This window comes from Erithacus rubecula (assembly GCF_903797595.1).
Source record: "Erithacus rubecula genome assembly, chromosome: 26".
Classification (NCBI taxonomy): Eukaryota; Metazoa; Chordata; class Aves; order Passeriformes; family Muscicapidae; genus Erithacus; species Erithacus rubecula.
The window spans coordinates 2,307,340-2,327,159 of NC_136678.1; the positions used below are offsets into that span (position 1 = coordinate 2,307,340).

The following is a 19,820-nucleotide window of genomic DNA, read 5'->3' on the forward strand; positions in this document are numbered from 1 at the left end:
AGATGTTTTGCTTAGGACACGTCAGAAGAGCCTTGCTTGAGTTCAGACTTTTTTTCCTCTCAGGCTGTTTGCAGGAGCTTCAGTGGGGTTTTGGGTTTTTTTTTTTTTAATATTTGCTCTCCACCAGATTTTCACAGGAAAGCAGCAGGGAGTGGGAGCAAATTGGGAAAGGTCTGGTTTCACCCCAGCCCCTCTTTGTATAAATAATCCACAAGAGAAAAGCTGGAATGATGAGTAAAACACTTGTGCTGCCTTTTCACTGAATTAAGGGTCTGGATGTAACCCACTGTGTCCATGTGCTTTGCTGAAGAGACCACCCTGGCACATTTTAGGGGTCAAACCCCATAAATGCCTGACTGCCCCCAGCTCCCACAGCATGGGAATTTCAGCTGCCAAACAAGAAAAAAAGTCCAGGACTGGACCCCAGCCACTAAACCAGGGTGCACGAGGCCACACAGCTCCCTGCAGGGTCAGGAAGATGTGAGATGCCCAGGACAACACCTCTGTCACCATCCTGGTGGGTAAGGCAGATTTGGGAATGTCCCCAGAGCAGGGCTGGTACAGGCAGGGCAGGCTGGGGGGGCACAGAGGCACAAGGGCCAGGGCAATCGGTGCTTTGTGGCCAGTTCGAAGGCTCCATGCGTCGCTCACTGGAAAAGGTTTTTTTTTTTTTTTTTCAGCGAAAGGAGGAGGAGCAGGGAGGCTGGGCAGCGGGGAAGAGGAGGAAAAATTTGGTGAAGGAGGAGGGGTGGCTTTCATGGCTCCGAGCGCCTGCGGAGTGCGCGGCAGCCGGCAAGGAGAACCCTGCCCTGCAAACAAGCTGCTTTTGTTGTGTCCCAACCAGGCCTAAATTAAGTTTGACAGAAAGAGGGCAAGATTCCCCGGCGCTGGGGCAAGCCCTGGGCTCGGGTAAGGCCGTGCCAAACCTCGGGGAGAGGCGTGAACCTGCACGAGGCTGGAGGGACGAACCATCCCGAGCATCCCAAAGCTTCCTCCAGCAGCGGCCGGGAACATCCCGAGCCTTTCCAGGGCTTTCTCCAGCAGCAGCCGGGAACATCCCGAGTCTTTCCAGGGCTTTCTCCAGCAGCAGGCGGCCCGGCCCCGAGGAGCCGTGGCTCCAGGAAAAGCCTCCGTCGTGCCCCGTCCCGTCCCGCCCCGCTGCGGGCATCGCCCAGCCCCGCGCCCGCCCGGGCACGCCGTGCCAGCCCGGGGACCCAGCCAGCTTCTAAACAGTTAATGCCGACAAAAACCATGCGGCTTCAGTTCCCTCCTTCCCGGACCGCTCCTGGTGGAACTCACCCCCTTTCAAATGGAATGAAATTAAATGATCTTCCTGCTCTGGCCTCGCCCCGCTGTCCTCCCCGCTGTCCTCTCCTCCCTGTCCGTGCAGCTCCTGCCGTGCCCCCACCCTGCGCTGGCAGCAGTGCCCGTGCCCAGCGTCTCCCACCACGTTTCTCCGGCTGCCATGTTGAATTGCAAATCCGACATGATTCCACACATTCTCCCCGGTCGGTGCTGCCCGCTGGGCAACTTAAAGAGGCACCCGGGCGACAACGCCCAGCCCCGGGTGGCTCCTGGGGACGTCCCGGGTGATGGGGCGAGGGCGCGGAGAGAAATCGCCCTCCAGTTCTGCTCCAAATGCTGCACGTAGGGACCTGCCTATCTGCTATCTGCTATACATCCCTCTCCTCTACTGATTAAAGTCGGGTGTTTTAGCACCAAGGGCCGAAGGACTCGGCGAGAAGGCAGGTTACAGCAACAACAAAGCGACGGAGCAACTGGAGGAACAAAACGTTATTTCAAATCAAAGGCAAAAAAAACCCAACCGCACGGACCAAAAAAAAAAAAAAAAAAAAAAAAAAACCAACCAAAATTAAGAGTGAGGTTCGATTTCGTACCAAGGCAGCAAGAGAGACGCACCGTGGAAGAGAGTGGTTTTGTTGTTGAGTAGTGGCTGGATTTAGCTCCGCTTATCCGGACAATCATCGGGGAAGGATCCTTTTCCGAGAAAGGCCAGTTTGAGTGAGACAGCTTTTTTTTTTCCCTTCTCTCGCTCGCTCTCTCCCCTTTCCTTCTCCTCGCAGCTCAATGCCAAGAAATGGGCGGTGCCTGGATGCCAGGCTCCATCCGAACGAGACACCCAAGGCCAAGGGAGGCTGGCACAAAGGCGAGCTGGCAGGAATTCCTGCACTCGGAGCTGCGCGCCCGCGGGACGAGCCCGCCGCCTCCCAAAAACCAACCTCCGACACCGCCCGCTCCGGAAAGTTGCCCCGTCAGGCTCGAAAACGCCCCACGAGGCTCAAGCACAGGGCGAAAAAAAAGGACAAGGGGAGGAAAAAAAAACCCCAGGACCCCTCTTTGCCTCGACGCAGGTTAAACAAAAGGCCTGGGGAGGTGGATTGGGTTTTTTCCGCCCTCCCCATGCTCATTTTCCCGCCTTCCCATCCCTCTCCTCCCTCCTCTTGTCCTCCATCGTCGTCTCCCTCGCTCGCCGCCCCGGCGTCCAGGCACAAATGAGCCCTTGGCTCCCTCCTTCCTGGTTTTCGCACGACAGGAGGTGGCGGGTCCTTGAATAGGAACACACACACCCAACGCGAGAGGGACCCGATGGGGGCAGAAAAAAAAGAGGACAAAATATATATATACACATACAAACAACAACCCACCCGCCATGGAGGCCGGATGGGAGCAGTTGCTGCCGAGGGTGGCAGATTGGGGGTGGTTTGGGTGCCAAGGGGTATTTTTGGCCTTATTCTGTTGCTGCCCGAGCACCTGGGTCGTGCCGATTGTAAAAGGGAGTCGAGGCGGGTTGGGGAAGGGAGCGGAGGGGGGGCAGCTGGGGTTGGTAGCGCTGCTGGGGAGATGCCAAAAAACCAAAACAAAACACGTTTTCATTTTGTCTGCACCAGCCTGGGCGCAGGCGAGCGCGGGAGAGAGGGAGGGAGAGGGAGGCGCACGCCAACAGAAAGCCGCCGTGCTCAGAAGCGGGCCTGCGGCCACGTCCCTCCGCAGCCGCCCCAGCAGCCGTTCCCGCTCCTCGTCCCCCTCTCCCTGCCCACCCGGCTTCGCCTGCCAAGTCCGAGTTGGCACGGCTCCCCCGGCTGCGCCGAACAAAGCCGTCACCCATCCCCGAGCCGGAGCTGACAGTAAGCAAAGTGACAGGCGCATCTTCCGCATGTTAATCCAAACGGCGAGAAGGCGAGCGAGCGGCGGAGCCCCCCCGTGCCATGCACACACAGCCCCCCGCCACCGAGCCGCCCACCCCACCCTTGGCACCCGCTGGCCTCGTGCGGGGATGGCCAGGCCCCCGCCGGCGGGAGCACCGAAGGCTCCTCGTCGGCGAGGCTTAAATCGAGCCGAAGCCCCGCTCGGCGGGCAAACGAGGCCACTCGGCATCTGCTGTACCTGTTCCCGCTGCCTTCATCTCGCCTTGGAACCGTGACAAGAGCGCACTCGCCTCTGGTGGGCTCTCAAAGCCGCGGGTCTGTAACCCTTTGCAGGAAGTTGGCACCGATCCCAGGTAGGACTTTACTCCCCGGCTCTCGCTCTCTCCCCCCACCTCCGCCTCCCGCTCCCTCCCCTCCGCTCCCCCACCCATCCTGTCCCTTGGGCCCCTCTTGCGTCCCCCAAAACCCCACCCGGCCCCCTCTGCCCTGCGCTGCTCGCCCGCCTCGTTGGCCGGGGGTAGCGGGGGGCGGCCGAGGCTGCTGGGCGCCCACCGAGCCCTCGTGCCCACCGCCCTTGCACACATACCCTGGAAGGATGACCTGGGCAAGACAGAGAACAACAACTTCCTGCTCCGGCTCCCTAAAACGCCTGTTTCCACGCAGGGGTTAGGCAGCGCGGCGAGACGGGGGGAGCTGGGAGGAGGTTTGGGGGTTTGTCGTCATTGAACCAGGCTTTTTTTCTTTTCCTCTTTTTTTTTTTGGCTTTTTTCTCTCCCCCCCCCCCCTTTTTTTATTTAAGCTTTTTTTCTATTTTTTCATGCCTTTTTTCCTTTTTTTTTTTTTTTTAATAACATATATTTTTGCCCTGCAGTCCAAACCCAACGCGAAGGGAAAGGAGGGGAAGAGAAATGGGAAGAGAATAGCTCCAAGTCGGCAGGACAATGCACGGGAAACGGGGAGATTAGCGTAGCTCTCGAAATCCATCACGCCCGCCCCGTTTCTGAACCGTTCGCCCCCGCGCCTCGTCTTTTTTAATTCTCCCAGCTCCTGAATTATTCCAGTCCACGAGCGGGAGGGGAGCGCACAGTCCGGAGTCCCTCAGAGCTGCCAAGAGCATTGCAACAGGAAAGAAAGGAAGCGGGAGAGGGAGAGCCAGGCACAGCCCTCACAATCGAGCAGCGAGAAGAGCAAGGAAAAATTAACATCCAATTAGTGCCGTGTTTAACGAGGGAGACAGAGGCGGCTGTTGTTTTATTGCCCTGTTCTTTTCAGGCGCATCTGACAGGCAGCAGGGAAGGCACCCCTGCTCCGAGTGACGTCATCATATTTTATTTTTTAATTATTTCCCCCCCCCCCCCCCCCCCCCCGTCTTTCCTTCTCTCTAAGTTTCGCACAGACAATCTCAGCAACTCGGCCAGGGAAATTCGGGACTTTCTCGCATTCAAGCCACCGGCTCCCCCCTCCACCACCAGCCTGTCCCCATCCACCCACAGCAACCCCGGAAAAACAACAGCGCCAACCCACCCCAAAGTCTTTGTTCTTCCAAAAAGAAAAAAAAAAAAAAAAAAGAAGGAAAGAAAAAAAAAAAAAGGCAGCAGCGTTGGGATGCGAGCTGGAGGAGGTTTCTCCGCGTGTGCGTCCGAGTGTGTGCGTGCGGCGCTCGGTCCCTCTCCCGTCCCTCTCTCCCCAGACGCTCGCTCGCCTTGTAAAACTTTGCTGCCTGTGACGCTGCTCCGGCCTCCCCTGGCAGCCTGACAGGAGCCGCAGAGCGCAGGCGGCTTTTCAGGGAGAAGCTCCATTCCGAGGGATGGAGCGCTGCCGGGTTTGCAGCCAGGGCCAGCGCCGGGAGCCAGGCCGCGGCCCGGCCTCACAGCGGGACAGGCGCCGAGTTTAAAGATGGGGAGACTCTCCCCCTCTGTTCCTCCCTGGGATGGTGGAAGTGCCCAGGGAGCTGTGCAGGAGGCTCGGCTGACCTTGTGCTGCCACCTCTTCCCCGAAAGGCCCGGATGGCCTCAGGGTGCGATGGAACAGCACCGGCTCCCCCTGAGAGCACTGCCCAGGAGGGAACAGGGCTGCTCAGTTTAAGGGCATTCAGGGGAATTTTCCCTAAAAACAGCCACAGCAGGCAAGCAGGAGCGTGGAAAGCAGCTTCCCCACACCCTTCCCATCCTCTTACCAGCCGTGAGTGATGGAGGAGCTGTCACTGTCAGCATGGCAGGTCAGGCCACTGCCCCGAGCTTTGCCACCGTGTTCTCTGTGGCCTCTTCTTGTTCCCTTATCCGGGGGAATCCATGAAAACCCAGCTCCTCTGTAATGCCCCGTTTCAGGTGAAGGCCATCCCAGGGGATGGGGCTGTGTGAAGACAGGGACAGGTCCAGGGCCACCGTGCTGCTGGTGCCTGGGCCCAGTCCAAGTCCCCACCCTGAGCATTTCCTGGCACCAGCCAGCCCCACCACCCCGGCAGCAGGATCTCCTCTGCGAGGGTTATTATTTTTTACATATCTTTTTTTTTTTTTTTTTTAAGGAATTATTTGCCTACGTGGAGCCGGGCGCTGCGGGAGAACAGAGCAAACAGCCTTATCGAGGGCAGCTGTGCCACAGGGCACTTCCTCATGCGTGGCTGCAAGATGGGGCCCTGCATGGCAGCAGGGGAGGGCTGGCAGCCCTGCCTGCCCACTGACCACAGCAGGGACACAGCAGGGACACAGCAGGGACACAGCAGGCACCATCCAGACACAGCTCTCTGGGATTCCTCCTCATGCTCTGGTGGGAGAGCAGCACCAGCAGGGAGTTGGGACTGAACTGCAGGGTGTTCAGCAGGACAGCTCTGCAGGGAAAAGGGGAGGATGGAACAGTCACTCTGAGCTCAGCTGCCCTTCCCTGGGCACAAAGGATTGTCTTGCTGCTTCCCAGATCCTGCCAGGCTTGAGCATCCAAGCCCAGCAGAGACAGACCAGCCTTGACCTGAGATTCCCTCTCCTGGCTGCTGTGGCTGCCTCCCTTCTCCCCCAGGCAGCTGGGAGCAGATGAGGCCAAAGTCTCAGCAATCTCAGTTCTCCACTGGAGGCTGATAAACAGCTCGGGCACAGAACAGCAGCAATCCCCACCCAGGCTGGCTTTGTGCAGGAGAGTCAATATTTAAACCAGGGCTTGTTTCCTGGGCAGACAGGGGACTGCCAGTGGGAGAAACCCCAGCTCCATCCTGGCTCCATCCAAACCTCCTCCTCCACCCCTCCATTTGTTCTCCAGACCTGGATCTCCTGTGGGAATGGGGCCCAATCCCCTTCACTGGGATACCTGAGCACCAGCTGCAGGGCCAGGCACTGACTAATTAAAGGGAGAGGGGTGCCCAGCCAGATTTGGGTTGTTTCCTTGCCTGCTCCTTATGCAGGGTCCTTGTGGTGGGGCCCCTCAAACGAAGCATGAGACAAGAATCAGGGATAGGAACGGGAGGTGAGGAAATATTCAATCATCCTATGAATGGCAGCCCCTTGCTTCAAAGGCAGTGCACTGAAAGCTTTAAAACCTGGTTTTCATTTAAATTGAGCAAAAATTACAGTCAACTGTTGGGTTTTCAGCCAAGTTTGTGAGCTCTGATGAACTGGGCAGAAATTACTGGCAGGATGCATGCACTGGTGCAGCTTTAGGTAAATCCCTTAGGTAAATTCCTTAGGTAAATTCCTCAAAGGACAGGAAATAGCACTTTCCCTGCAGTGGCTGCAGGAGGTTTGACAGGCATGGGAGCAGCAGAAGGTGGCTTTAATTTGGAGGGTAAAGGTCCATGTTCCTGAGCAGGTGCTGTGTGACCTGGCAGATACAATGCCCTGTGCTGGAGCAGGTCATAAAACAAGGTGATAAAAAGCTGGTGGGGAAGGATGGAGCTGTGAGGGAGAAGATGGAATATCTGAGGCCACCTGACTGGTCTGACAGCAGCAAAGGGTCTCCATCACCCCTTCCAGAAGATCTCAGGGTCAATTTTAACTCCAAAAACCTAGTTCCACATCTATTGTTTCAAGCACCCAAGCCCTCTGCTGCCTCCACCCTCACTCCAGGTGAACACACTGCAGTTTGCTCAGCCGTCTGTGGAGGTGAGGAAAATCAGGGGCAATCTGAGTTTTAAACAGCTGTTTTAGGCCCTGATTTGGAGAAGAGACCAAAGGAAGTGCCTGTCTTAAACTGAAACTTTCCCTGAGGGAGCACGTTATACAGGGGGGAAAAAAACAAAAAACCAAAACAACCAACCAAAAAAACACCCAATAGTTGTTTTATAACTGTATTTTGGAGCATAATTAAATCCCTTTGAAATCATCTCTAGTGTTAGGGAACAGGTCCATGCATTATTTAACTGTAACACAAACTGGGAGTGAGGGAGGACAGACAGGACTGACTTCACGACACAGAAGGGAGCTGGGTGGGGCTGCCAGTCCCAGCACGTACCACACTGTCCTGGGGTGTGCACTGACCCTGCCTGCTGGAGAACAAACCCTGTGTGATGGCAGGTCCCCAGAAGGCCAGGATGAGATGTGACCCCAGCTGCTGCTGCTGCAGCACACGGGAACCTGCTCAAGCAATGCTAAACCTCTTCCCAGAGAGTGCAGCATCACCTCTGTGCAAAAGACTGCTTCGTGGGGAACTGAAACAGGGGGGAAATGCCTGGCTGCTATCACAGCACAGGCTGGTGCAAAGAAACTCCTGTCTGGGGAACTGAGCATCAATCCTGCCCTGGTGCCACTGGTGAGCTCTGCTACACACAGAGCCAGCCGTGTTCCACTGAGCACCAGGAGCCTTTCACCCTGATGTCTCACCAGCCTTCAGCCAGCTCCAGGTGTATCTCTTCATTGCAGACAGCCCTGGATGCAGCCTCTGCTGCAGGAGAGCCCTCTGTGTGCAGCTCCAGACCCCAGCAGCTCCGTTTCCATCAGCCACAGGAGCAGGAGCCCAGCAGGGCTGCCTGGGAGATGCCCCTCAGTGCAGCCAGGCCAGTCCAACCCAGCACGGGCCTGCCCCAAGAGGGTGTGCAGGCTGCCTGCCCACCCTCAGCTCTGCTGGCTCTATCCCAAACACAGCCCATTCCAGGACTGAAATGCTGCCCAAAGCAGCACCACTGGCAGTGTGTGTCCCTTCCCAAGGGCTCTCTCCGTGTCCACATCCCACTGCTGCCCTGAGCTGGGCTGGACCCGTCTCTTTGGGACTCTGCTGTTCTTGGCAGTGGGATTCTTGTTTCCCTTCCCTGTTTTGAGCCTGAAATTTCCCTTTCCTGCCCATGGAAGGTGGGATGCTCCTGGGTGTTCAGGTACCCTCAAATCATAAATATGGATGCCAGGTTGATCTTGCCCAGGATGAGCTACCTGCCAGGCAAAGGTGCTCTCTCCAGAAAGGATGAGGCAGGAGGCTGTCACCTGGCATAACCTTCCCAGGGAGGTGACCTTGAATCTCCTGCTGCTTCCCAGCTCAGGCAGAACAAAGCAGTCTTTTGTCCCTGCAGCTCATGGCTGGCTCCTTTAGTACCTGGGCACTTTCTGGATTCCTGGACTTCCCCAGCCTGGAGCAAAGAGACAATGGCTTTCTGCTCTCTCTGCTACACATCCCAGTCGAGACAGCCATGAGCAGGAAGCTTTGGTCCAGCTGGAGCCTGAACCCAGATGTCCAGAAGTCTGTTGCTGGCCTTGCTGGAGAGGAGGTGCCAGTTCTGGCACCATGGACTTTGGATCAGAAAATAGAAATATACAGATATTGAAACAAGCTTGGGGTTTCTTGAGGAGTGCCAGTCGCTGAGCTGTCGGTCAGTCGATGGGGAAGGCGGCTGGGACGGGCGCCCTGCGGAACAGCAGGCTGGAGCCACGGAACAGCTGCCCCTGGGGAGGAGAGCCCGGGGTCAGGGCAGCCTGCTGGCCTGGGAACTGCAGCTCTAGCAGGGCCTGACTCCGTGCCCAAGGCAGGGCTGCAGGGCCTGGGCATCCTGGGCTGCTGTGCAGGACAAAGTGAGGTCCCAGCCCTGTGGAGTTGGGTGTTTCCCCCAGGGGTGACAGCTGCAGAGGGGCACAGACTGTGCTGTGTGCAGTGCAGGGGCTGTGAGCTCACAGGCTGTGAGCTCGGGGTGTGCAGTGGGCAGAGCAGCACTGCCATGCTGGTACCAGTGCCAGAACTGGAGGGAGAGATGCAGGCTGCAGAGCACGGCAAGGATGCAGCACAGGCACTTCTGGGGAATGCTGGAGACTTGGGGAAGGAACAGAGGGAGCCCAAAGCCCAGTGTGTGCCCTGCTCCCTCACCTGAGCACTGAGGTACCTCCAGCAGTGGATCCAGGATGCAAAGGCAGGAGCGTAGGGAGGGAGGCCCGCACGCAACCTGCACAGCAACAGGGAACAGCTGAGGTGGAAGTGTCACCTTACCCACACAGGTAACAGAAGAGAAGCAGGAAGTGTGAGTGAGGAGTGAGGACACGGGACAGTGTCCACACCGGGCTGGCAGCCAAGTGACAGCTCGTTATTTACAATGCAGCAGATCTGTAATTTAATTACCCTGGGATGCACAAACAAGGAGCGTTACCTGGAGACATTGAGAGTCCAGGACTGTATCTACACCTTCAAAAGCAGATACTGAGAAAACTCTGCACCTGACCTGGATCCCATCCCGTTCCCATGAGCACAAATGCAGAAGACTTGCAGCAGTGCAATTGGGAAGGCAAGCTTGGTCCTGCTCTGTCTGCTCCCACCGCTGCAGTAAGAGCTCTGCTTCCCTCGTGCTGCTCCCTGGAGCCAGCACGGTCCCTTTGATCCCTGCGCCTCCAGCTCAGCTCACATCGGACCACACCACCACAACTCTGATTTCTCACCACCTGAGCTTTTCTGCTGCTCATGTCTGTGCCCTCTGATCTAAAATTATAAGCAATCTGGGACAGGAAACGAGCCAGCTCTTCGAGGTGCCACAGAGTTTACGGGGCTGTAGGAAAGCTTTACGGTCGTTAGCAGCCCATTCAGACAACAAGGGGCTGCAAGAAAGGAAGGGAAAGCTTTAGATCTCAGCGTGAAGGACATACCCACAGTTGTTCACTGCCATGAGATCTCCCACGAGGAGGAACGGGTAGGTCAGCATGCTCACAGCGATCTGAAAGCACAGAAAACCAGCAGCCTCTCTAATGCTCCCCGTGTCAAAAACGCTATTTCCAGCTTTCACATGTTAGCAGAGTTATCTTGGATAAGGGATGTCAAGTACAGAGCAGCCTGTGGCCCCAGAGCAGGAGCTCTGAGCCCAGAGGTGGCAGGAGGAGGGGAAAGGACACAGCAGCTGCCTACGTACCCCCATCACGAACTTGGTGTAGCTGCGGATCACCGACGCCTGGCTGAACTGCAGAGAGAAAGCAAAGGCCTCGTGGAGCAGGGGGATGACACCAGGCTGGCACTGTCATTATGTGACACTCCCTGAGCCTGAGGCGAGGGGCAAGGGGGAGGGGACAAGGCAGAAAGCAAGGAGAGCAGCTGCACTCCAGCTGGGGTCTGGAGGGCATTTGCTGTCAACTGTGATCCCCCAAAGTGCAGGTGAAGAGCCCTGAGCAGACACAGCGCCTCCAGCTCTCTCACAGGGATGTCCCCAAGCCTGGGGTCTGTACTAAAGCAGCCCCTTCCCCCCAATAGCTCCTTCCCAGTGCAGGTGCTTGGTCCAGACCCCATCCCCCCTCAGGCACTCCCACTCACGTTGTCATCCACTGCATAGGTGTTGATGAAGTGAGCCAGGAGGTTGCAGCACCAGAGGAAGATGACATCCCCCAGGATGTGAGGGACTAAGCCACTGCAAGGGCAAGAGGAGGGTGTGAGGTGCAGGAGGGTCCCAGTGCCACCTCCCGAGGTGCCCAGCCCTACTCCCTCCACAAACTCAGAGGAACTCCAAAATGAAATTTTTACTTCGGGAGGAAATGAAAGGGAGATTTCAGGGAAGAGTCTCTCAGCCTTCAGACCTGGTACTACACGTGCTGGTCTGGCTGGAAAGCTTTTGGGATCTGTTTTTTGGGTATGACTCAAGTCCCCTTGCTCTATCCCAAATCCCTTCGTGGCCCAACTCCTGCTGAGAAACCCAAGCCACACACAGATGAAGTGGTTTCCATTTCTGAAGGTGCTCTCCTGGATGCAGAATGAGAAGTTCATCTCTTTCAGGCATCTCCCTTCTTTTAGAAATCAAAATGAGGAGGTTGCTCCTGCATGACCTGCTCCACTAAGAAGTGTGAGTAACTGGGGGAACACTCAGGTCCCTCTGATTTTTCCCAGTCTCTGCTATCCCCAGGAGCAGTTCTTTGGTTAATCCTCCCACTGACACACTGGAGCTCCCAGCAGCACCAGCACTGCCAACTTTAGCAGATAATGGCACTAAAATTTTAACAAAATATTCCAGAGGGTTTCTCCTGTTTGTTGGTGCTTCTACAGCATCTGCTACACCAGTGCAGGGATTTCTGCTTTTGCAGGGGTTCTTCCACTGCAAAAGGATCCAGGTGTTTGTCAAACCTGTGTTTGAACAGATGTGGTCAGTTCTGAAAAGGAGCCTGTCAAGAGCCACCTCCAAGCACATTAATCTGAGTGGTTTGTTCCTTCCCAAACATGACCCTGCCTCCTCAGAGCATGAGACCAGTTTACCTCCTGCTGTTGCACAGCAGCAGGGACTGGGACTGGTTTTGGGAACAAGCTGTGCATTGTTAAGGCCCCAGCAGCCCTGGGGATGCAGCTGAGCTCTCAGGGGACAGGCACAGCAGAAACCTTCAGCAGAAGATTCACTGGCTTCAAAGATGTGACACATGAGAGCAGCAGACAGGACAAAGAAATCAAAGCTCTCTGGCCCCAAAGAGAGGTTCTGCTTTGTGTTTGGCTTTCAGCTTTGTAAAAACCAGCATTTCTCTAACTCAAAGTTAAGTCTGAAGCTCCTGAGCTGCTCCAGATACAACAGAGCCTAAAAAAGTCCAGAAGCAAAGGGCTGGGCCAGGGCAGCCCCATAAGGAAAACCTCACCCCACTGCTGATAGGGAGTCAGACTATTTATTCCATGTCCAATAAGGATCCCATCCCTCTCTCCCCTCCAAAACAACAGCTGCTGGCCCTGAGCTGCATAACCAGGGGTCTGAGAGCTGCAGAAAGGAACTAAAAAAAGCCAACAAGCCAAAGGCACCAGGCCTGAAAACCCCTCCTGGAATTCCAGTGCTGCCTTTACTACTATTGATATAAAAACTGAGTGCTGCAATCTCACACCTGCTGAGATGTCCAAGATCTGAACTGGGAATATTTTTGGAAGATGATGAAAAGCTGGAACAGCAGCAGGTAGAGGAGGAAGTTTGAATGATGTACAGTGATGTGACCCAATGGCAGAAACTCCAGTGCAAGGGACCTGGGCCAAGCCATCCTTGAGCTGACCATGCCCAGCAGTTTTGGAGCTCACCTTCCTGGGCTGGCAGGAATCTGTTGCAGGTATGAGGGGAAGGGAGATAAATCCATCCTTGAAAAGCCTTTAGCCAGGCACACACCCAGAGTGTGCCACTGATACTGCTCAGGGTGGTTATAAGGCCATGAGAAACAAGTGCACTGCCATGATTTTAGGGCAGTGGATGTGCTGGGATTGCACCACAAGGGCTGAGAGGAGAAAACCAGCAGCTTGGTGCTTCAGATGCACTTTGTGCTCCCCTCACAGCACTGGGATTTCCTAACAGGGTTACAGAGCATGTAGAACTTCAGAGCCCTCCTGAGACAATCTGGGTTGTGTTAAAGCCTTTCCTGTGAACTATTAAGTTTCACTAGGTCACAGCAGTGTTTCTTTTATGTGGATGGAAGGGAATGTGGCAGCTTCTCTCAGATCACTTCCCTGGGAGGTGGAGGGTTGTGAGCAGCCTGCTCCAGCCATGCTCCACTCACAGGGACCATCCCAGAGGATCCTGTATTTATGGAGCAGATTTGGAGCTGCATAGCTCAGCTGAGAAGCTGTGGGCTGCCAAAGGAAGAAGCAGTGACACTCAGTGGGGTCTCTGCAGACCCCTGGCCATTTCCCCTTGGGGCAGCACAGGGTGAGACCCCCTGTGATTGCTTCCCTCTTCCTGATGCATTCAGGTTTCATCTGGAGGCCCTTATTTTGTGACTGCAGAGCCAAAGGCATCCTGAAAATCCCTACTGAAATTCCAGAGCTGCCTTTACTATTATTGACATAATAAAGTGAGTTATCTCCCCACTACAAGCAGAGACAGCAGGTGGTTCTGCTTTTATGTAGATGTGAAAAAGAAAGGCAGGAAGCATTAATTAAGGGTTCAAGCAAAACAGTGTCCATGGAAGTTCCATTTCAGTGATGCACCAATTTGCCACACTCTGTAAGCAGCTGGAAACACCTTTCAGCTCCTCCTGATCCAGGCACCACCACACTCCAAGCACACAGGAAAACCTGCTCATTACAAGCACCCACAGTGCTCTGCAGAAGAATATGCTGCTTACCCAGGCCCTGGCTTTCATTTCAACAAGGGATCTTATTGTTGCACTTCATCTTGGTGCCTGTTGCACCAACAAATGCTTTAAATGGCCCTTCACTGAAACACAAAGAAGCACCAAGGGAAAAAGAAAGATAAAAAAAATACAGCTTTCTCTGGGCTCTGAAGGTTTGATTGAAGATAAGATCTGGGGCAAACTTAATGGTCAAACTGAAGTGCTGTCAAAGGCAGAGCTTTAATTGTGGCAGTGATGTGGTACTCCCTTGGTCAGAGCAGGTTTCAGCTCAGTGTGACTCCAGCTGGGGTTGGCAGAGCTGCTGGGAGAGCCATCAGTGCCTTCAGGCTACAGGAGAAAGTATTTAAACAACAACTCACGTACACAAAGAATCCCAGGATCCCTTCTTCCTTAAATATCCTGCCAATGGCACTGAACACACCACTGCCAAGAAAGGAAAAGAGCTGTGAGTGTGCAGAGCTGTTCCACATCTGCCCTGTGCAGCTTCACACACATCCTGCAGCCCCCAGCCATGGCAGTGCCTCTCCAGCCACCATCCCAGCAGAAGGCAGCTTGCTCTGCTTACTCTCCTCAGACCAGGCAGGTTTGAGGGAAGGAAGGTTGTGTGTGTTCTCTGTCAGGAGAACACCCAACCTGCTCACAACTGCTCAATGCTGAAGGTACAAGAGCTCTGTGAGTGGGTACAGATCTTGTGTGATATGGTTTGATTTGGATGATTCTGAGGCCAAGAACCTTGTCCTGCCTTTGGGACCTCGAGCTGGCTGTCATGGGCTGGCTGCAATCCTGTCTAGTGTGTCTCCACATCACTCCACAGGCAGTTCTGCCCTGCAGAGAGGCAGCTGCCACTGTGAAAGGCTTGAAAAAATTTTACAGACAAAGCAAGGCTGCAGCAAAGCTTTGTGTTATCCTCCCTGCCTCCCTGCTGCCTTCCCTTTCCATTAATAGCCAAAGGAAAAAGGCAGGAGACTCACTGTGTGATCAGCAAGGGGTGAAACAGCCCCAAACCCCCACAGGCACAAGGTGGAACAGAGACACATCAGGGACAGAGCCCAGCCTTCCCACATCCCTCCAGTCACCCAGCTCAGAGTCACTTTTCAGTCCCTCAAGCCTCCTGGATGTGCCTGTTCCCCAGCACCTGGCACCCCTGACCCAGAGCCTGCCCAGGTGCAGCCACTCACCTGTACTTGACCTCCCGGCCCACGAACTGCACCATGCAGCGCATGGAGATCACTGAGAGGAAAGAAACACAGGGCTGATACAGAAACAAATCCACTTGGGCTTGAAATGGATGGGAAAGAACATGAAACATGACCTTTCTGCTCTCCCTCAACTCACAGCATCTCCAGCTCCTCTCAGTGGTCATCAGCACTGCAAGACTCATTAGAAACTGGGGCATTTCCTGAGCCTGTAAGTGGTGGGAAGGATTTCAGAGGATCACAGACAGGTTTGGGTTGGAAGGGACCTGATAGATCATCTTTTTCTAAACCCCCTGGCATGGGCAGGGACACCTTCCACTATGCCAGGCTGCTCCAAGCCCTGTCCAACCTGGCCTGGGACACTTCCAGGGATGGAGCAGCCACAGCTTCTCTGGGCACCCTGTGCTAGGGCCTCATCACCCTTACAGGGAGGATTTCTTCCCAATATCCCATCTAACCCTGTTCTCTGGGATTGGGAAGCCATTCCTTGTGTCCTGTCTCTCCATACCCTCATCCAAGTCCCTCTCCAGCTCTCTTGGAGTCCCTTTAGGCACTGGAAAGCTGCTACTGGTCCTAACCCCAATAAGATCTCTAGGACAAGGTCCTGGATGAGTGGGAAGAGAGAAACTTGTTGCTCAGCTGTGTTAGTGTCTGAAAGCAAACCCCAGCATCAGCCTCATATGACAGAGAAGTATAAATATCATCCCCCTGAGTAAGCAGGGTGTGGGGTGATGCCCAGCCAGGGGACAGGACTCACCGTGCAGGGGGTGTGAGACCAGCCGGGACACACACTGCATCATCATCTCGTGGGATGTCTGGCAAGGAGGAGAAAACACCTGAGAAAAGCTCTGCTGCTCTCCTGCCTGGCCCAGGCCCTTTCCCTCAGGGTGGGGAAACCCATTTTGGCTCCTTCTTTTGAGACCCTTCTTGTGTAAACCACTATTCCTGTGAATTATTTCATGGAGGGACACAGAATGGCCACTGAACACCACAAAATTCTCACTCCAGTTTCTCTCCAAGTAATCTCATCCACATCCCCAGGGACGTCCCCAGCCACTCATTAATGGGCAACGTCCACTTCTCACCTCTCTGACCACTTTCCTAAGAGAAGTTTTCACATCATCCTTGTTAGACACATGCTCCATGTCTTCCAGTGGAAAAGCCTGAGTGGAGAGGGAAGAAATATGGTCAGAACTGATGGAGATGCTGACCCACAGTGTCTGAGGGAACCCATGAAAAGCCATGCTTTAGATGCCAGGACAAGACAAACAGGCAAGAAGGAACACAGGAGAAGAAAGGATGGAAGGTAAATAGAGGAACAGAGGAGTCACAAAACTGCTGACAAAGGATACAAGTCAAGGGGATGCCAAATCAAATTAAAATGGTTTATACATTAAAAATTGCTCTGGAGATAAAGGCACTGAAAGACTGTTCCCTTAAGAAATGGAGAGGGATGTGTGCATCAATCCTCCTGTGCAGCCCTGGCTGGCTGCAGGCACTTGCTGCAGTAGCACTGACCCTGCAGGTGATTAATGGAGAGAGAAGCTGATCTTTACCTTCTTCACACTCCCCCTGGTGATGGTTGATAAAGTGCTTGAGATGAGGCGAGGAGCCAGGCCACGGAACAGGCCCCTCTTCCCATCCACTTCCACGATGTGTCTGGCTGGGGGGGACAACACCAGGCTGCTGTCAGTCAGGAGGGGGACTGGAGAGCACCCCAAAGAGCCTGGAGAGCACCCCAAAGAGCCTGGAGAGCACTCCAAAGTGCCTGGAGAGCACCCCAAAGAGCCTGGAGAGCACCCCAAAGTGCCTGGAGAGCACCCCAAAGTGCCTGGAGAGCACCCCAAAGAGCCTGGAGAGCACCCCAAAGTGCCTGGAGAGCAGCCCAAAGTGCCTGGAGAGCAGCCCAAAGTGCCTGGAGAGCACTCCAAAGAGCCTGGAGAGCACCCCAAAGTGCCTGGAGAGCAGCCCAAAGTGCCTGGAGAGCACCCCAAAGAGCCTGGAGAGCACCCCAAAGTGCCCCAGGGTTCATCTCAAACCATGCCAGGCTCAGCTCAGCACAGCAGCCACTCCACAGCCCCACAGGAAGTGATTTATTGTACCAGTCCTAAATAAACTTCATACTGGAAGATAATAATTCTCACTCTCTGTCATCTCCCTCATCTGGAAGGACAGCTCCAATATTTTGGGCTACTTTTTGTCTGTTCATGGTTTTGCTCACCTGAAAAGGCTCTGAGGCAGTTTGGATGAACCAGGCAGGGGAGATGCTCCCATGTGCTCTGTGCTGTCACCTCCACCCCCACCCCAGAAAGGTCTAACTCAGGGTTCACTGGATCTCACAAACCCATGTTCAGTTCCTGTTTGGAAATTGCATCTTCCAAAGGGCAGCACTGGAGCATTTCCAGCCCTGGGTGTCCCAGGATGTCTCCAGTGCTCTCATCCTGCCCCTGTGCTGGTTCCACCCCATGGATACCACTGGCTGATTTTGGGATTGGCCCAGCTTGGCCATCAGACAGTGCATTCCCCTTCCCCACAGCAAACCTGCTGTGTCAGCAGCTCACAGAGGATTCACCCACCTTTTCCAAGCTGCTCCACCCACAAAAAGAGGAAAATACTACTTTTTTTTTCCTTCTAAACATATTACCTGCCCTTTTCTTGGTATTTCTGTCCCTTTAGGGTTCCATCTACAACACAAATGAGCAGGGCAGGGGGCAGGTTATTCCAGGGCTGGTTTGGAGCAGGAGAAAGCATTTTGCAATCTTCAAAACACACAGAACCTTCCTGCAGCAAGCCTACACCCCCTAAAACCCCCCAAACCCCTGAATCACAGTGCAAACCCAGAGCAATGTGCCACAGGGACATGATGCAGCACCAACACTATTGCCACCATCCCCCTGTCCCCAGCAACAGGTACAAGAATCTGACAGCCTTGCAAGGAGTTGTGGTGGTTTGTGGTGGTTTGTGGTGGTTTATGGTGGTTTATGCCTCACTGCAGCCTCAGGATGATCCCAAGGGGGTGTGGGATCAGCTCAGTCTGCCTGGCAGCTCCCAGCCTCAGTTCCCCAAGGGCAGGACCTTGTGCTGGCAGGGAGGGACAGTCACTCACCATAGGTGAAGAAGCCAGGCAGGTACAGGACCTTCCTCCCCAGCACATTTCTTCCAATGGTTGGAGGTAGTGGCTCATGCCCAACCTGAGAGAGAAACCTGGTGAGCAGGTCTCTGTTCTGGTGTTCCCAAAGTCCCTGGGATGAACAGGACTGATCCCAGCATCCCCCATCACTCTCAGGCACTCCTTTCCCCATTTTATAGGGTCACAGGGGGTCCTCCACCCACCCATTTTAGGGGGTCCCTGTTACTGAGAGGGTCTTGGGGTTTCCTATCTCTCCTTAATGGAAGGCCCCATGGCAGAAGGGTAATTTTATAAGGATTCCCAGCTTACTGGGTGTCCCCATTCCCCATCATAGGAGGGATCCCAATGCCTCACTACAAAGGAGCCCCCACTGTACAGGGGGCCTCACCCCTCCATTATATGGTGTCCCCTATTCCCTATATTGGGTGCCCCTATTGTAGAAGGCATCCTCACCCTCCTGTTATATAGGATCCCATTTTTATATAGGGCCTGCCAGCATATAGGGGACTCCATCCTCTTGCATATGGGGGATTCCAATTCCCAGCTGTCCCTCATCCTACAAACGCTCAGGGGGTCCTGTTATCATGGGGGGGCTGTACAGAGTGACCCCAGTGCATGGAGGCCTCTATAGGGGCACAGGAATCCACTGCCACCATTACACCGGGGTCCCAGTCCCCCTCATCATCCTTACATCCCCTTATGTATATTCTGTAGGTGCTCCCCGTTGTGTAGATGGCGCAGGGGGCTGTACGTACCGCACACACAGCCCCAGCACATGGGGGTTCCCACAGGGACACTGCTGGAATCCACCTCCCAGCTCTCCTGGGGTCCCGATGCCCCATTATCCACTGGGACCCACCCCACTACACACACTGAGCCCCCCCACGCCCAGGCACCCCGTTAAACGGGGGAGGGCTGTATGTACATACAGGGACCCCAGCGCACTGAGGCGTCCCCCAGAATGATCCCCCCGTTATCCCGGAGTTACACCCCCCCTCCCCGCGCTGTCCCCAGAGCGGACCTGCACCAGCAGCTTGACGTAGAGCACGGGGTGGCTGGCGGCGGCGAGCCCCGCGCCCAGCAGCAGGAACAGGCCCTCGGCGCCCTCAGGCGCCGCCGCCTCGGCCGCGCCCCCGCCAGGCGGCGGCAGCGGCCCCGGGGGCAGCGCCGCCACGGCCGCCATGGCTCGCGCGTCACCGCGCCGCGCGCCGGCCGCCACCACCCGCACCGGGCGGGGGGGCGAGGGAGGAACCATTGTGGGGTGAGGGGGGCGCGGCGTGAGGGGCGGCAATGGCGGCGCGGCTGAGGATTTCATGGAATTGGCTGTCGGTGCCTGACGGGGGTTGTGAGCACACGGCCGCCAGCTCCGTGTCCCAGCTCTGAAAGGAGCTCGGTGTCAGCACACAGACAGCACACTGCGCTCTCCAGCAGGAACAAGGCACTTACCAAGGGCCCTGCATTCTGTGGCTGCAGTTTCTCCATTCATGAGGAAAATTCAAACCCCTCCCCAGCACAGTCCTCAGCAGAGGGGAGCTCTGTGGTCAGTAACAGCACAAACTAAACCCTGGTTTATGGGTCAGACAGAAGGTCAGGGCAGCAGCAGCACTCTCACAACCTCTCCTAAGCTCACCTAACACCATCATGGGGCATCCTCAACTCAGTGTGGAGAAACCATGAAGGGAGGAAGGAAGGGAGGGAGGGAGGGAGGAAGGAAGGAAGGAAAACCCAAATTCAAGGAAAATAAAAGAGGAAAAGGGGAAGGAGATCTCCAGTCCTGGTTCCAGGGGCACAAGCTCTGGGATGGTTTCTCACTTTCCATGCGAATTGGTTCTTATGCACAGTGCAGTCTTTCAGACCTTTCTGGAAA

At 55.2% G+C, this 19,820-nt stretch overlaps 1 protein-coding gene and 1 long non-coding RNA gene across 2 annotated transcripts; one reads left to right on the forward strand and one right to left on the reverse strand.

Moving 5' to 3' along the window:
• Positions 1 to 642: 642 nt before the first annotated feature.
• LOC306812526 lies at positions 643 to 5,846 on the forward strand. The gene is made up of 3 exons (XR_013776865.1): positions 643 to 3,520; positions 4,039 to 4,800; positions 5,692 to 5,846. It is a non-coding gene; the product is annotated as an uncharacterized lncRNA (long non-coding RNA).
• Positions 5,847 to 6,678: 832 nt separating this feature from the next.
• On the reverse strand, positions 6,679 to 19,163 carry MTCH1 (mitochondrial carrier 1). Its single transcript, XM_079327197.1, has 12 exons — positions 18,975 to 19,163; positions 17,930 to 18,014; positions 16,380 to 16,486; positions 15,909 to 15,986; positions 15,581 to 15,638; positions 14,806 to 14,857; positions 13,991 to 14,050; positions 10,860 to 10,953; positions 10,465 to 10,512; positions 10,205 to 10,272; positions 9,438 to 9,513; positions 6,679 to 9,022 (listed from the first exon to the last, which is right to left on the reverse strand). Exons 1-12 carry the CDS (start codon positions 19,134 to 19,136, stop codon positions 8,951 to 8,953), a joined length of 960 nt encoding a protein of 319 aa, XP_079183323.1. The 5' UTR covers positions 19,137 to 19,163; the 3' UTR covers positions 6,679 to 8,950.
• Between the last annotated feature and the right edge of the window lie 657 nt (positions 19,164 to 19,820).

What these genes read in the sequence shown, in the direction of transcription:
- MTCH1 (XM_079327197.1), bottom strand. Translation starts at nt 19,136, where the DNA reads ATGGCGGCCGTGGCGGCGCTGCCCCCGGGGCCGCTGCCGCCGCCTGGC. An exon ending in GGGATCCTGGGATTCTTTGT is followed by an intron (nt 10,954 to 13,990) that starts GTACGTGAGTTG and finishes TTGCCCTTGCAG; the next exon opens with TGGCTTAGTCCCTCACATCC. An exon ending in GGAGGTACCTCAGTGCTCAG is followed by an intron (nt 9,023 to 9,437) that starts GTGAGGGAGCAG and finishes TCTCCTCCCCAG; the next exon opens with GGGCAGCTGTTCCGTGGCTC.